The sequence below is a fragment of the Peromyscus maniculatus genome, chromosome 1 (assembly GCF_049852395.1).
Source record: "Peromyscus maniculatus bairdii isolate BWxNUB_F1_BW_parent chromosome 1, HU_Pman_BW_mat_3.1, whole genome shotgun sequence".
NCBI lineage: Eukaryota > Metazoa > Chordata > Mammalia > Rodentia > Cricetidae > Peromyscus > Peromyscus maniculatus.
Window position 1 is genome coordinate 46,949,775 of NC_134852.1, and position 14,899 is coordinate 46,964,673.

The window sequence follows — 14,899 nt, forward strand, 5'->3', positions numbered from 1 at the left end:
AACCTATTCACGTTGGAGCTATGTGATAAGAACGTGGGGTCAACTAGACTCATTTCCTCCCGTGTGTTTTTGCCATTTTCCACTAGGAAATTTTTATAAAGTTCTGTTGGTCTTTAATAAAAGGCGTGTCACCATCGCCGAAAATAGATAGACATCATGATAACAGGGGCATCTGAGGGCCCACAGTCCCATCATCCTGTCGCGCGTGCTTCAGTGGTGGACCGTCCCCCGAACCCGCGCCGACTCAGCCTTCAGCACGGCGGCCAGAGAAGTCGGGGACGGCACTCCAAACTAAGGATCCGTCCCGCAACCACACGCAGAAAAAGAGCTGACCCTCTTGCCATCCAGCGGTTCAACTCCACCCGCGCACATTTCTGGGGAACTTGGGCTCACTCCGGCTCCGCCCCCGCCTGCGTGCTAGGGCTCCGATTGGCCAAGTGACCCTCGAAAGGGCATAGCCAGGGAGCTGGAACCAGGAGACGTGGGCGGCGCGAGGATTGGCGGGTGGGAGCGGTGACCATACGCAGACCGGCTGTGCGGGGTAAGCGGGTCTCCACGGGAGGTAAGCAGGCTAGGCACCGGAAGCGCTCCCCTCCCGCCTGCAGCCGTGGGTCGAGGTGGCCGGGGAGATCGACATCTGGGATTCCACCGGAGCAGAGTGCTCTCTACTTGCTGACTTGTGAGGGCTCCTTTGGGAAGCGGTTGACAGCGGGGACTCCGGAGCCACTGAGTCCCCGAGGTGTGCCAGAGCTGTGAGCCGGGGGAGGGTCCTCCACAGGGTTTCAGTCCGCACCTTGTCCCACTAGGTTCCGGGAGTCATTATTTGGCCTGTGATATCTTAAGGGTGGGAGGAGCGGTTCTCACCGGCCTCTGATTTGAGACCCTGAAGAGTTTGAGTCAGCGACTGTTCATAAAGGAAGTTACTGAGGTGGGTGGGACCCGGCCCGGACTCTCCTAGGGAACACCTGAAGTGCAGAAGCCCCGTCACCAGGCCTCAGTAGGAGGAAAAACGGCAGTTCCGAGTCAGTCTGGAACGCGTGCACACGCCTAGAGGGAGCAGGCCTTGGAATTTGAACACAGCTGATATCAGATTCCACAGGGTTAGAGGCCGAGGAGGAGGGGCGATCAGTGCCGGGGTCAAGATCCCTGCGGTTTGTGTAAACTGAAGTGCCTCACTTGCTGTGCGTCCTGCCCACGTCAGCTCTCAGAGCTGCCTAGAGGGGCCAGGCCAGTTGCCTGAGCACTGGGACCTGGCCAACCCAGACGCGCCAAGAAAGGAGGGGGTTGGCATTGTGGCCTGCGGGGTGGGACAGGCCACCCTGTGTGTATGTGGTAAGAGAAGTCACGAAGATCGGGCTGGGGGGGCGGAGTTTTTTGTTTAATATGAATAGGGCACGCCTTTCAGGAGTCATTCTCTCCTTTTCATCATGTGAGTCCCCGGGATGGAATTCAGTCAGTCTTGGCCACAAACACTTTTATCCTCTGAGCTATCTTACCCAACTAGGTTTTGTTTTTGTTTTTTGTTTGTTTGTTTGTTTGTTTGTTTGTTTTTGTTTTTTTAAGATAAGATCTCACTATATAGTCCAGATTGACCTAGAACTCTCTATCCTCCTGCCTCATCTTCTCAGGTACTGGATTACAGGTATGCGCCCTAGGCCAAAGTTTCTCTTCCTTGCCTCAGAGCTTCTTTGAAAGTTTGGCCACTAGCTGAGGTTCTGGGGTGGTGGCTGTGAAGGGTGGCTGTGGTGCTTTCTCCAGGTGAGCATTTTGGGTGACTAAATTAGATCAAACATGCTATGTGCTCCATTTTATACCTAGCTAGCAGCAGGTGCTGAGAAAGTGGCACCTAAGAGTTCGTTTTACTTTTTCTGTTCTCCTGGAAGAGGATTCCAGAAAGTTTCAGTGACTCACTACCCTTGTAATAACTCAGGAATGCTCACACTGGCCTGTGAGCTGGCAAGGTGACCCTACCTGCCCCTGTAACCTGACCTCTTGTCGGGGGGTGCCTTACTCCCTCCTCCTGAGGTCCAGGTTCCTGACCTCTCTCTCATAGAGGCTGTACCACAGTGGGCAACAGGATATGATGGGTTCCATCGGGACAGATAGCGTTGCCAGTATCCATGAGTAAGGTGCCTTGTGCATTTTGCATGTGTCAAGGGTCAACAAACCTTTTCTATAAGGGGCCAGAGAGTAAATGTATTTTAGGTTGTGTTATCTTGAATGTGATTGTATTTCACTAAGGTTGCATTTAGGAAAGCTGGCAGTGGGCCAGATTGGGTCTGGATTTTTAGCTCCTGGTTGTAGATCACATTTCCTCCTTGGCTGTCTGTCACATGTTTCTCAGTGATGGGCATTTGGGTTGCTTCTGCCTCTTGGCTTTAGTAAACACACAAGAATATAGATATTCCTTCCAGTCCCTTTGGAGACAGACCCATAGTGGGAAAGGTGGGTGTACGGTAATTCTATTTTTAATTTTTTGAGGAAACTTTGGGTTGTTTTCCATAGTAGCTATGTCACTTTTTCTCAAGATGTATTTGTTTATTTTATGGGTGTATCTATGTATGTGCACCACATACATGCAGATCCCTTGGAACTGGAGTTCCAGAAGGCTGTGAGCCACCTGATGTAGGTAATGAAAACTCAACCTGGGTCCCTGCAAGAGCATCAGAAACCACTGAGCTCCAGCCCATAGCTATAGCATTTTACATTTCCAGCAACCGTGCATACCTTTTTTGCTTTTCCCACATTGGCACTTACTGTATTTTCTTTGATAGGAGCCTTCCAATGGGTATGGGATCTCCTGTTTTTACTTGTAGATGGGTTTCTTGAATAGTTTGGAAAGTTGTGTGGTTTCTGCATAGGTGATAGTCAGTTGTATGTGCCATCCTAGGGCTGCTCACCTCAGTGTTCATTACTCCTGTTGGTCCATTTATCCATTATGTGAGGTGAGAAGAACCTGTTGGGTATTTTTTTAAGATTTATTTTTATTTTTATCCATGTGTCTGCGTGACTGAATGCCACATGTGTGTGAATGCCTCAGAAGCCAGAAAGAGTGTATCAGGTCCCCTGGAGCTGGAGTTACAGGCAGTTGTAAGCCAGGCACCCAATGTGGGTACTGGGATCCAAATTCTGTCCTCAGGAAGAGCAGAAGAGCAGAAAGTGCTCCTAACCGCCAAGCCATCGTTCCAGCCCCAAACCCTGTTTCTTATTAGATCCTCTGCTCCTAAGTGTTTCAGTTGCCTCTGCTACCCAGAAGCCGCTGCACCTTTGGCTCTACTGCCTGTGGGCCATTCTGGTCTCTCCCCAGGAAGATGTTATCCACATTGGCCCCCAGCATAGTGCCTGGTGGTCATGGAGGTAGCATGCTGGCACATTAAGGGACACAGTTTGGGTTTGTCAGATGTTGCTGGAGGGCTTCTCTCCAGGTTCCACCAAGCCCCGCAGTCCCACAGTCCACGTATAAAATAATTACTCAGACGCTTATATTACTTATAAACTGTATGGCTGTGGCAGGCTTCTTGCTAACTGTTCTTTTATCTTAAATTAACCCATTTTTATAAATCTATACCTTGCCACGTGGCTGGTGGCTTACCAGCCTCTTTACATGCTGCTTGTCCTGGCGGTGGCTGCAGTGTCTCTCCCCCTTCTTCCTGTTTCCCCAATTCTCCTCTCTTCTTGTCCCACCTATACTTCCTGCCTGGTCACTGGCCATCAGTGTTTTATTTATATAGAGTGATATCCACAGCACTTCCCCTTTTCTTCTTTTTTTAAAAAGGAAGGTTTTAACTTTAACATAGTAAAATTACATATAACAAAACAATTATAAAGCAAGAATTACAGTTACAATATTAAAGAAAATGTCCTATCTATCTTATATTTGTGAGTTTAAGGTTTTATATCTAACTTTTCTTTTATCATAACTGAGGAAATTACAACTATCTAGTCTTTAACCACATCAAAGACCTGAGAAGGAATATAATGGTACCTGAGAAATGGTAGATGGATGCAAACAACTTTCGGGAATCTTGCAAGAGTAGACCAAGACAGCTGGCAGCCTGGACAGTCACCTAATGTTTCTCAGCATTGTTGGTGCATTTAAATTGGCTACAAGCCTAGAGTATCTGACAGACCATTTCCAGAAGCAGGAATTCTGAAAGACCATCTTACTCTGTCTTGTCAGAGTACAATGGTCACTTTCCTTGTGTCCCACTTGTCCAGAAAGGACAGCATTGCATTTGTACTGTCAGCCATCAAGGCAAGGGCAGTTCTTTGCCCAGTAGGCCATTTTGTGCCAAGAAGACAAACTTCCAAATGGAAATGTCTTAGAAGCCCAACATTCTCTCGTGATCAAATTGGTGCAGCCAGGAGCAATTGTGTCTCACATCAAGAGAATTCTAAGTTATTTAAATGCCATATTCTCTAGGTCTATGACGTGTTTGAAGATTACCTATCTATCTGAAATATATTTATGTATACCTAGAAGACTTAACTAACATGGCTTCAAATATGATTATCATAGATGACTAATTATTAATCTATTTTTAATTATCCATTATAATTTTAAATGAGTTAAACATAATACCTCAAACAAGAATAGAAATATATATATACAGTATAACAAAATTAACTTCAAGTTTGTATCAATAAACTAAAATTTATACCAATGTAAAACATATTAAACATAAACTAAAATCTATACCAATGTAAAACATTTTAAACAAGCTGTTCTTTAAAAGTAGGTTCATTAATCTACCCTTTTATCTTATCATCTCTATATCCTCCTATATATCTATTATCATATCCCCTTTTGTTTTTTAGAAAGAGATCACATTTATAATCAACTGTTTTAAATAAAAATATTGGTTTATCTCTGTCCTACACCAGAGGGCTCTTCTGATTTGGGACACAAGAATCTCTTAACCATTTTTTTTTAAAGCAATATGTCTGGGTTTAGAGGGGGAGTGAGCCAATTCCACCTCTAAAGCCAGCTTGGTATATTTGGGAATTTGGGCATAGCATCTCTTACTACTTCCTGCTGGAGGGGGGCACTGTATCTTATGGGGACGCAAAGAAAATTTTAGGCCTATGGGGTAGTCCATGAGACTGTATTGTGTGAACCAGTTGCCTTGAAACCACTCTGGATGTTAGATCACTGGGCCATGGTGTCATCGGAGACCTTTCAGGGGGTCTTGGCTGGTGAAACCTGATGTATCTTAATCTGGAACAAATCCACAGCCTCTGGCTTTCTGTGGAAACAAAAGCAGAACCTCTTTTCCAAAGCAACATATCCTTAAATCCAAATTTTGAAGTCAAGGTACCTTTAAAATATACATATTGGTTTAATTAAACATCTTTATCGATCAAATTTTTTTTACAGTTAAAAATCCCAAAGACAACACAATGCAGATTGTCTGTGTAATATTCATCTTTATGTGGCTTTTTATATTAATTTATCTATTTTTTTTTTTGTCTCTTTCAAGCCTACATATTGTGAATCTATTGCTTTAAACTGCAGTATTCTAAGACTGAAATGGTGCTGTGGCTGCTGGCTCCGCCCATTTCAGCTTACCAACATGGCGTTTTCCACCAGTTTTGTGAGTCATCAAGTCTCAGAAATAGTGGGTCTAAGCTTTTATCAAAGCAGCGTGTAGGCCAGAAACCTTTTTTTAATACTAGTAAAGACTAAATCTACCACACAGCGTAATGTGCCACTGGCAGACACCTCATTACCACTATACTGCGCAAATGCCAGGAACCCGCCAGTAGTTCAAACCCGCGTTTTGTGGTGTCTAGCTGCCCTTATGAGACATGAAGCAGGAACCTGTTTTTGGCTCTGTTTAGAATTGGTTATTAAATATTCTCAGGTTTAAGGTGGAAACTCGAGCTGTTGGGCGCCATTTGTTGCTGGAGGGCTTCTCTCCAGGTTCCACCAAGCCCTGCAGTCCCACAATCCACATATAAAATAATTACTCGCCGGGCGGTGGTGGCACACGCCTTTAATCCCAGCACTTGGGAGGCAGAGCCAGGCGGATCTCTGTGAGTTCGAGGCCAGCCTGGGCTACAGAGTGAGTTCCAGGAAAGGCTCCAAAGCTACACAGAGAAACCCTGTCTCGAAAAAAAACAAACAAACAAAAAATAATAATAATAATTACTCAGACGCTTATATTACTTATAAACTATATGGCTGTGGCAGGCTTCTTGCTAACTGTTCTTTTATCTTAAATTAACCCATTTTTATAAATCTATACCTTGCCACGTGGCTGGTGGCTTACCAGCCTCTTTACATGCTGCTTGTCCTGGCGGTGGCTGCAGTGTCTCTCCCCCTTCTTCCTGTTTCCCCAATTCTCCTCTCTCCTTGTCCCGCCTATACTTCCTGCCTGGTCACTGGCCATCAGTGTTTTATTTATATAGAGTGATATCCACAGCAGTCAGATTGTCCCTCAGCCAAGAACTGGTGATCAGTTAGCAGAATGGCTTGGGGTTGCAAAGTTTGCTGCCAAGATCAGCAAACTAAAAATAGTTATTATATCAGGTGGTGTGGGCAGCACTTTGTGTGTGTGTGTGTGTCAGCAGATGTTTGTATGTGGTAAGAGGTCAAATCACTCCTGCTTCCTCCTAACAAGTAAAAACTGAGTGTCAAAGAGAGATTCATGTACATGATACCTTACTGTGTGCATGGCACAGTTTTTTTGTTTTTTGGTTTTTTTTATATATATATATTTTATTTTACAATACCATTCAGTTCTACATATCAGCCATGGGTTCCCCTATTCTCCCCCCTCCCACCCCCTCCCCTTACCCCCAGCCCACCCTCCATTCCCACCTCCTCCAGGACAAGTCCTCCCCTGAGGACTGTGATCAACTTGGTAGACTCAGTCCAGGGAGGTCCAGTCCCTTCCTCCCAGACTGAGCCAAGTGTCCCTGCATAAGTTCCAGGTTTCAAACAGCCAACTCATGGAATGAGCACAGGACTTGGTCCCACTGGCATGGCACAGTTTTAAGAATTGTTGATATAAGCCGGGCGGTGGTGGCGCACGCCTTTAATCCCAGCACTCGGGAGGCAGAGCCAGGCGGATCTCTGTGAGTTCGAGGCCAGCCTGGGCTACCAAGTGAGTTCCAGGAAAGGCGCAAAGCCACACAGAGAAACCCTGTCTCGAAAAAACCAAAAAAAAAAAAAAAAAAAAAAAAAAAAAGAATTGTTGATATAGCTATTAACAAGAAAAGGCTTCTGTTCTGTTGAAACTAAGGATTGAGTGGAGGCAATAGAAGGTCACATGCAGTAACTAGACAGGAAAATACCAGGGTTTTTTTTTTTTTTTTTTTTTTTTTTTTTTTTTTTTTTTGTGTGTGTGTGTGTGTGTGTGTGTGTGTGTGTGTGTGTGTGTGTGTGTGTGTGTGTTAAGGCCAAAGATTAATGTCTGGTGTCTTCCTCAATTGCTGTCCACCTTGGTTTTTTAAAGATTCATTTAACTTTTAGTCATAGGTATATATGTATGAGTGATATCTTAGTTAGAATTTCTATTGCTGAGAGGAAATACCATGACCAAAAAGCAAGTTGGGGAGGAAAGGGTTTATTTGTCTTACACTTAACAGCACTGTTCATCATTGAAGGAAGTCAGGACAGGAACGCAAACAGGGCAGGAACCTGTCAGTATTTCAGGTTTTATGACCAAATGATTCCTGTCACCACTTAACTCTGCCATACCCTATACATGAATGTGCACAGACATGTTACAATAAAACTTTATTTATAAAAATGGGCTCTGGGCTACATTTGACCTCTGGCCAGTTTGCCATCACTGGGAGAAGCTTCCTGAGATGAGGAACAAAGGATCTTTCTAAGCTGGTCATGGGCCAGGGCCAACATGGGATGGCCTGTTCCAGGTGAGGCAAGATGGCACCTTGCTGTTGTACGGTGGTGGAGTTGCATGCTGAGAAAGAGGAGGCTCAAGGATGAAGACTAGATTTGGAGTTTGAGCCACTGGGTGGGTGCATGGTGTTTCTGATGATGGAGAAGAGCTAAGAGGAGAGGGCCCAGGAAACATTGGGTTCAGTGTTGAGTATAAGAAGCTAATTTGATGACTGGGTAGGCAAGTGGCTATCCATACCTAGAGCTTAGTAGAGATGCCAGGCCTGAGATGCCAGGCCTGGAAGCTTGGATCAGGAAGTGGCCACATCTGTGTATCCTTCAGTTTTGAGTATGCTGGGCTTAGAAGGGTGGGTATGAATATCAGGAGGTAGCTAGGGTATGCTGTGAGGCTACCAGTGTTTACTGCCTAGTATATCAACAGAGAACCCAAGTGCACTCCACAGAGGAGGCTCTGTCTTCTGAGCTGCATTCCCTCCAACTAACTACCAGAGTCTGTTTCCCTCCTGTAAGATGGGGGCAGAGGGTTTTCTAACCTGCTAGGGTTTGTGTGAGGACTAAATGAAGTAAAGCTGCCCTTGCCTGAGAGTTAGTACTCAGCACATGGCCCCTGAGATGGCAGTGTGGCCCCTGTTCAGCCACCCAGAACAGCTGGCTACCTTGGGCAGATGAAGGATCGAAGAGTCGGTGATCAGTTTGGATCCAGACACTCATATTGTCCAACATACACTGTTCAGTGTGTGCACCCCCATCCTTCCAATAACAGACTGTCCCAAACAGCTGATGGGAGTTGGAGGCTCACCATTCCAGTTTCCTTGCTCCTGATGCATGCCTGAGTTATGCTCTACTTCCAAGGCTCCTAGGACCACTGAGTCTCTTATTTCTTGCATTAACTCCTCATGGCTGTCTTCCCACCACCAGCTGCCTCCCATATGCCTCCTACAGGAGAATCCCCATCACCCACCCCACCCCCAATAATCTTCCACTCCTTGTATCAAGTCAGCCTCTGGAGCTCTATGTTTCTGTGCCTGGGAGGCAAGGTAGGCTGGGGATAATAGATTTGATGCATGAGTGAGCTGGTGTAGGGGGCGATGAGCAGTGTGGTTCTGACTTCATGGGCAAATTGATGGCCTTCCTTTCTGCCTCCTACAGCTTAGCTACTGAGAAGATGGTGGACCATTTGGCAAACACAGAGATCAACAGCCAGCGGATCGCAGCAGTGGAGAGCTGTTTTGGGGCATCAGGGCAGCCGCTGGCCCTGCCTGGCCGTGTGCTCCTGGGCGAGGGGGTGCTGACCAAAGAGTGCCGAAAGAAGGCCAAGCCACGCATCTTCTTCCTCTTCAATGACATCCTGGTGTATGGCAGTATTGTGCTTAGCAAGCGCAAGTACCGCAGCCAGCATATTATTCCCCTGGAAGAGGTAACATTGGAGCCACTGCCAGGGACCCCACAGGCCAAGAACCGCTGGATGATCAAGACAGCCAAGAAGTCCTTTGTGGTGTCCGCAGCCTCTACCACGGAGCGCCAGGAATGGATTAGCCACATTGAAGAGTGTGTGCGGAGGCAGTTGCTGGCCACAGGCCGCCAGCCCACCACTGAGCATGCAGCACCCTGGATCCCTGACAAGGCCACGGACATCTGCATGCGTTGCACACAGACACGCTTCTCGGCACTTACCCGGCGTCACCACTGCCGAAAATGTGGGTTTGTGGTCTGTGCTGAGTGTTCCAAGGAGCGTTTTCTGCTGCCACGTCTCTCCCCCAAACCCCTTCGTGTCTGCAGCCTCTGCTACCATGAGCTGGCCGCCCAAAAGCGAAGGGAGGAGGCCAAGGAGAGGTACAGGGACTCTCCAGGGCAGCCAACCCACCTAGGCGGTGCTGTCTGTGGTGCATCCAGTGGTGATGATGATGACTCCGATGAGGACAGAGAAGGCAGTGGAGATGGTGACTGGCCCAGCCAGGTGGAATTCTATGCTTCTGATGTCTCCTGGTCAGCCTTCCACAGTTGACCCTCACCTTCAGAGTGTCTGCATCAAGCCAGTCCACTGCCCACAGCCCCAAGAGTGCAGGTCCTGAACTGTCTGATTTTGCTAGGACCCAAGCCCATGGTAGTAGGCATATGACAGGTAGCTGTTCCGGAGCTATTAATAGTGCCTTTCTGCTAGACAGCAGCATCCTAGGCCTTCTTCTACTTCTGGTCAGATAATTGCCTTTCCATTTCACAAGGCCCAGAACATAAAGTCCTTGGTGACCAGGCTACTACAGCCCTTGGGGTTAGACCAGGCCAGGTGTCCCAAGCATTAAAAGACCAGGGTGGAAGAGGGCAAAGGGAAGACCAGACCAGAGTGGAGGTCCACTCCACTCTGAAGCTTGAGCTTCAGACCCCATTCCCACCTCCACCCCTTAACAGGCACAGCCCATGCCAGCACAGAAGGCCTGCACACCCACCACCATGCAGATATCACCACCTGACCACTGGCTGAGTCCTTGCCAAGCTAGACCCCAGATGCACTGTGTGTGCCTTTGGGCCCAGGTGAGCTGCAGCCTGTGCCCCCCCCCACCCAGAGCAGCCCATCAAGGTCTCTGCCCTGTCACCACCCTCCAAATATCTGGTGCCTGTCCTGTCCCCATCTCTATCTGCAGTCAGTAGAAGCAATGTTTTCCCTTAGGACTCTGGATTTCAAGGACAGAAACCCTATCCAGACTGACTTACCAATAAAACAACAACAACAAAAAACTCTTGATTGCTAAGTCTAAGAATACCCCAGCTTCAGACACTACTCAATCAGTGGTAGGAGCCACGGGTAGGGACAGCCATCACTGATACTGCCACACTGGGCATTCCTGGAAATGCCTCCCACCCAGTAAGACATTCATGCCACACTGTGGCTGGCTCCCCAAGAACAAAGCCCCATTCTGCTGCTTTGATAGCCAGCCTGCCTGCCTGCCTTCTTTCCTTTTCCTTTGAGACAGGGACTTGTTACAAAGGGCTGATACAAACTTGAGATCCTCTGGCCTCAACTTCCCCAGTGCTGAAATTACAGGCATATACCACTATACCCAGCTTATTGGTGTGGGCTGTCTAAATGGGTGGTAAAGGAAAATAGGTGTTTGTCTGGCTCAGCCTGATCCTTCTGGGGTAAAAAGACTCCTGTGTAGTCTCTGCTCAGCCCCTGCAGATGGTGTCTATGATTTGGGGAGCAAGCCACTAGCTTTGCGTGTAGACTAGAAAGTTTCAGGGCCCTTCAGAAGCCTTCTTTAAAGCTGTTCACGGAGTCCATGCCTGTAATCCCAAGATTGTGAGTCTGAAGCCAGCCCTAGCTAGATAAAAACCCTGTCTTGAAAAACCATGCTTTCTGCAGGTATTTATCAGTCTTTGCCCAGTACCTGGCTGTCCTTGAATGGAGCCCCTGTGTATAGAGTGGGGTCATTGTCAGGTGCATGTGGGACTTTGGTGCTAAGAAAACTTCCCTTCAACTCTAATATAGTGAACCCCTATTATCAGGGATCTCCATGCCCCCAATATAATGTTGTCTTCCATGTCTATATTCTGGTTCTGTAGGTTGGGTCCAGGCCCCAAAGTCTACAGTTGACAGACATGTGGTCGGTCACCCTCTAAAGAGTGCTGTAGAATATGGAGCACCCAGGAGCTGCCTGTGACCCTTCCTGTACTGGCAGTGACAGGCTGGGGAGGATTGGGATGTGTTTGTTTGCAGCCCCTTTCACTTGGTGGCCTCTGTCAGCACACAGACTGGTTCAGGCTGCTTCTCCTGTTTGGGCCCAGGACCAGGCAGGTTCCTAGGTGAGGAGTGGCTTCCTGAACCTAGATCTAGTGTCTTTTCAGCAGTCCAGACCAGGTAGTCCCATCCTTTCCACCCATGGCTGGTGACTCACAAACCTCACTCCCTTGGAACCTTCCTTTCCTAGAAACCTTCAGGGTGTAAAAGGCAGCAGCAGTTCCTGTGGACAGAAGGAACTGCCTGAGGCTGAGCCTGGGTCTAGCCACTGTCCTTATCGCCTGACAAAATGAGCATGGTGCAGGAATCTGGGTGGTTGGGGCAGGCTGTGGAGGACCATGTGGCACTGGTAAGTAGAGACAGGAGCTGACTCATCCCTCACTCAGCCTAGGGCTCAGACCTAGGACAAGGATGTTACTTCCCTAAGCCCCAACATGTCAGAGACCACAAGGGCCCAAGGTTGTCAACAACCTTGGGAAGGTGTTCATTTATTCAAAGCTACTGAGATTTGCTGTGTTCCCTGCCAGATGCTGGGGACACTGCTGTGAATAAGATGGACTTGGCTCTCAGTTTTGAGAGGGGAAACTACATTCTCGCAGGTGGGCTGAGGCTGGTACTAGGTGCATAGAGGCACACCCCGGGTGAAGAGAGTGAGCCGTGCCAGTGGAGAAACAACCCTCCAGGTATTGGCAATGACTTGTGTCAAGGCCCTGAAGAGGAAGGGGTCCATGTCCTGGAGAAACATGATGAGGTCAAGGCCAAATGACAATAGACCCCCCCAGGACCACAGAGGCTTGTACAGGCAGCAATCTGTTCTCTGCTCTGATGACTTTGTTCTGACTTGTCAGCAGATGGTTGGAGTGTGGGGAGGTAGGCAGGCATGGGGACTGTGTGCACAGAAGCTAGCTTGGGATTTCCAAGGGGGAATCTAAGAAAAGTCCATCCTCTGCTCTTTCTGCCTATGATGGTAGGCAGGAAGCTTCCATGGCCTTCCTTCTGTCCCTGACTCTTTTCTACTGATATACTGAGGGAACTCCCAGGAGCCAAATGACTGTGGGACCCCTGTGCAAGACCAAGTGATACCCAGTATCCCCCAACTGCTGAAGCTTTTGTTAGAGGGGAACAGACTGCAGGAATGAAAGCCTTGAAATAAGATGTGTAAGAAACAAAAGTGGGGGCTGGAGAGATGGCTCAGAGCTTAAGAGCACTTGCTGTTCTTCCAAAGGTCCTGAGTTCAATTCCCAGCAACCACATGGTAGCTGAAAACCATCTGTAATGAGATCTGGTTTCCTCTTTGGGCCTGCAGGGATACATGCAGGCAGAACACTGTATACATAATAAATAAATAAATCTTTAAAAAAGAAAAAGAAAATGGTGAGGATGTTTGGAAGAGGAAACCTGTGCCCTAATGTAATAGTGCAGTCACTATTGAAGGCGTTGTGCAGGCCCCCCAGCAAACAAAACAGAACTGGGGATGACCCAGTTCAATCTGGGTAGTCAGCATACACTCGGGTACCACTTGGGTACCTAGCAGTACTCACAACAGTCAATATGGCACTAACCTAGGTGTCTATCAGCACATGAACAGATAAAGAAAATGTAACATACACTGGAGATTTATTCAGACACCAAAGAGAAGGAAATTGTGTCATTTGTGGAGAAATAGATGGAACTAGAGATGGCCATGTTAAATCAAACAAGCCAGACTCAAAGATCACATGCTTTCTCTCATAGGCAGTGTCTAATTTAAAAAAAAAAAAAAATGTGAAAGTATAAGGGTATGATTTAAGAAAAGGGAGGGGACTAGTGAGGGAGCAAGAGAGAGAAATGGGGTGAATATGATCAAAGTGTTTGATAAATATGTGTAAATGTAACAAAACAACAACAAAAAAAAAACAAAAAAACAAAAAACAAAAACCTCTAGCATGTGGCCATAGAATGGAGCCTGAGAAGGGAAGGAACTGTGTGGGAGATTGTCCTCAGTCCCTTGTTAAGGCAGCATGGTCAGCCAGACTGGAATCAAGGCTTGCAGGCATGGTATTCAGGCTGTTCTCAAAGAGGGGCCTGCCTTACTAAGGTCTGTCTGTATTTGAAGCAGAGACAAAGGGCAGGTCACACAAAGCCTTCTTGAGGCTCAAAGAGGATGGCCTTAGGAGAGCTTCCTAGAAAAGGTGACGTTTGTTGGCACCTCAAAATGAGGTGCCTCAGCAGGCTTTATCTTGGTATCTGTGAGGTCTAGAATACTGATTCTTACTTGTTTTGTTAAATTTTCTTTTTTTTTTAATTTTTAATAAAAAAAAAAGTGGCCAGTCATAGTGGCACATAACTTTAATCCCAGCACGTGGGAAGCAGAAGCAGGTGAATCTCTGAGTTCAAGGCCAGCCTGGTCTATAGAGCAAGTTCCAAGACAGTCAGACAGGGTTACTCAGAGAAACCCTGTGTACTAGGTGGTTTTGTGTGTCAACTTGACATACAAGCTAGAGTCATCAGAAAGGAAGGAGCCTCAGTTGAAGAAATGCCTCCTTGGGATCCAGCTGTAAGGCATTTTCTCATTTAGTGATTGATGGGGGAGGGCCCAGCCCATGGTGGGTGGTGCTATCCCTGGACTGCTGGTCCTGGGTTCTATAAGAAAGTGGGCTGAGCAAGCCATGGGAAGCAAGCCAGTAAGCAGCACCCCTCCATGGCCTCTGCATCACTGCATCAGCTCCTGTCTCTGTCCTGACTGCCTTTAGTGATGAAGAGCAAAGTGGAAGTGTAAGAGAAATTAAGCCTTTCCTCTTCCAACTTGCCTTTTGGCCAAGGTGTTTCATTGCAGCAATAGACACTAAGACACCCTGTCTCAAAAAAATAAATAGCCGGGCGTTGGTGGCGCACGCCTTTAATCCCAGCACTCGGGAGGCAGAGCCAGGCGGATCTCTGTGAGTTCGAGGCCAGCCTGGGCTACCAAGTGAGCTCCAGGAAAGGCGCAAAGCTACACAGAGAAACCCTGTCTCGAAAAACCAAAAAAAAAAAAAAAATAAATAAATAAATAAATAAAAAGTATATTACATTTGCTTGTGTAGGTATGGGAGGCATATGCCATGTGGAGGCCAGAGGACAACTTGTAGGAGTCAGTTTTCTCTCTCTCTGCTATGTAGACACCAGCAGACTTCCATAAGGCTTCTATAGACAATGATTTTCCATATGACACCAAAAGCAAAAATAGACAGGAGGGCCATAGTCAACTGAAAAGAGTGGACAGACAAGCAGCAAAAAGAAAAACAGACAGGATCTCACTTTCACCTTGGCTGACTTGA

At 47.2% G+C, this 14,899-nt stretch overlaps 1 protein-coding gene across 6 annotated transcripts; it reads left to right on the top strand.

Moving 5' to 3' along the window:
* Positions 1–432: 432 nt before the first annotated feature.
* Positions 433–14,460, top strand: Plekhf1 (pleckstrin homology and FYVE domain containing 1). 6 transcript variants are annotated; one of them, XM_076577469.1, is made up of 2 exons: positions 433–562; positions 9,020–14,459. In XM_076577469.1, the coding sequence occupies exon 2, from the start codon at positions 9,036–9,038 to the stop codon at positions 9,873–9,875; it is 840 nt and encodes a 279-aa protein (XP_076433584.1). In that variant the 5' UTR covers positions 433–562; positions 9,020–9,035; the 3' UTR covers positions 9,876–14,459. The 6 variants fall into 6 exon arrangements, with proteins under 6 accessions (XP_076433584.1, XP_076433596.1, XP_076433592.1 ...); XM_076577481.1 differs by having other exon boundaries at positions 483–541; positions 9,020–14,460; XM_076577477.1 differs by having other exon boundaries at positions 529–739; positions 9,020–14,460.
* The last annotated feature ends 439 nt before the right edge of the window (positions 14,461–14,899 follow it).

Excerpts from the sequence above, each read along its gene's own strand:
- Plekhf1 (XM_076577464.1), top strand. The coding sequence starts at position 1,384 with ATGAATAGGGCACGCCTTTCAGGAGTCATTCTCTCCTTTTCATCATGT. Across the intron at positions 1,629-9,019 it reads CTCCTGCCTCATCTTCTCAG|CTTAGCTACTGAGAAGATGG; the intron begins GTACTGGATTAC and ends TGCCTCCTACAG.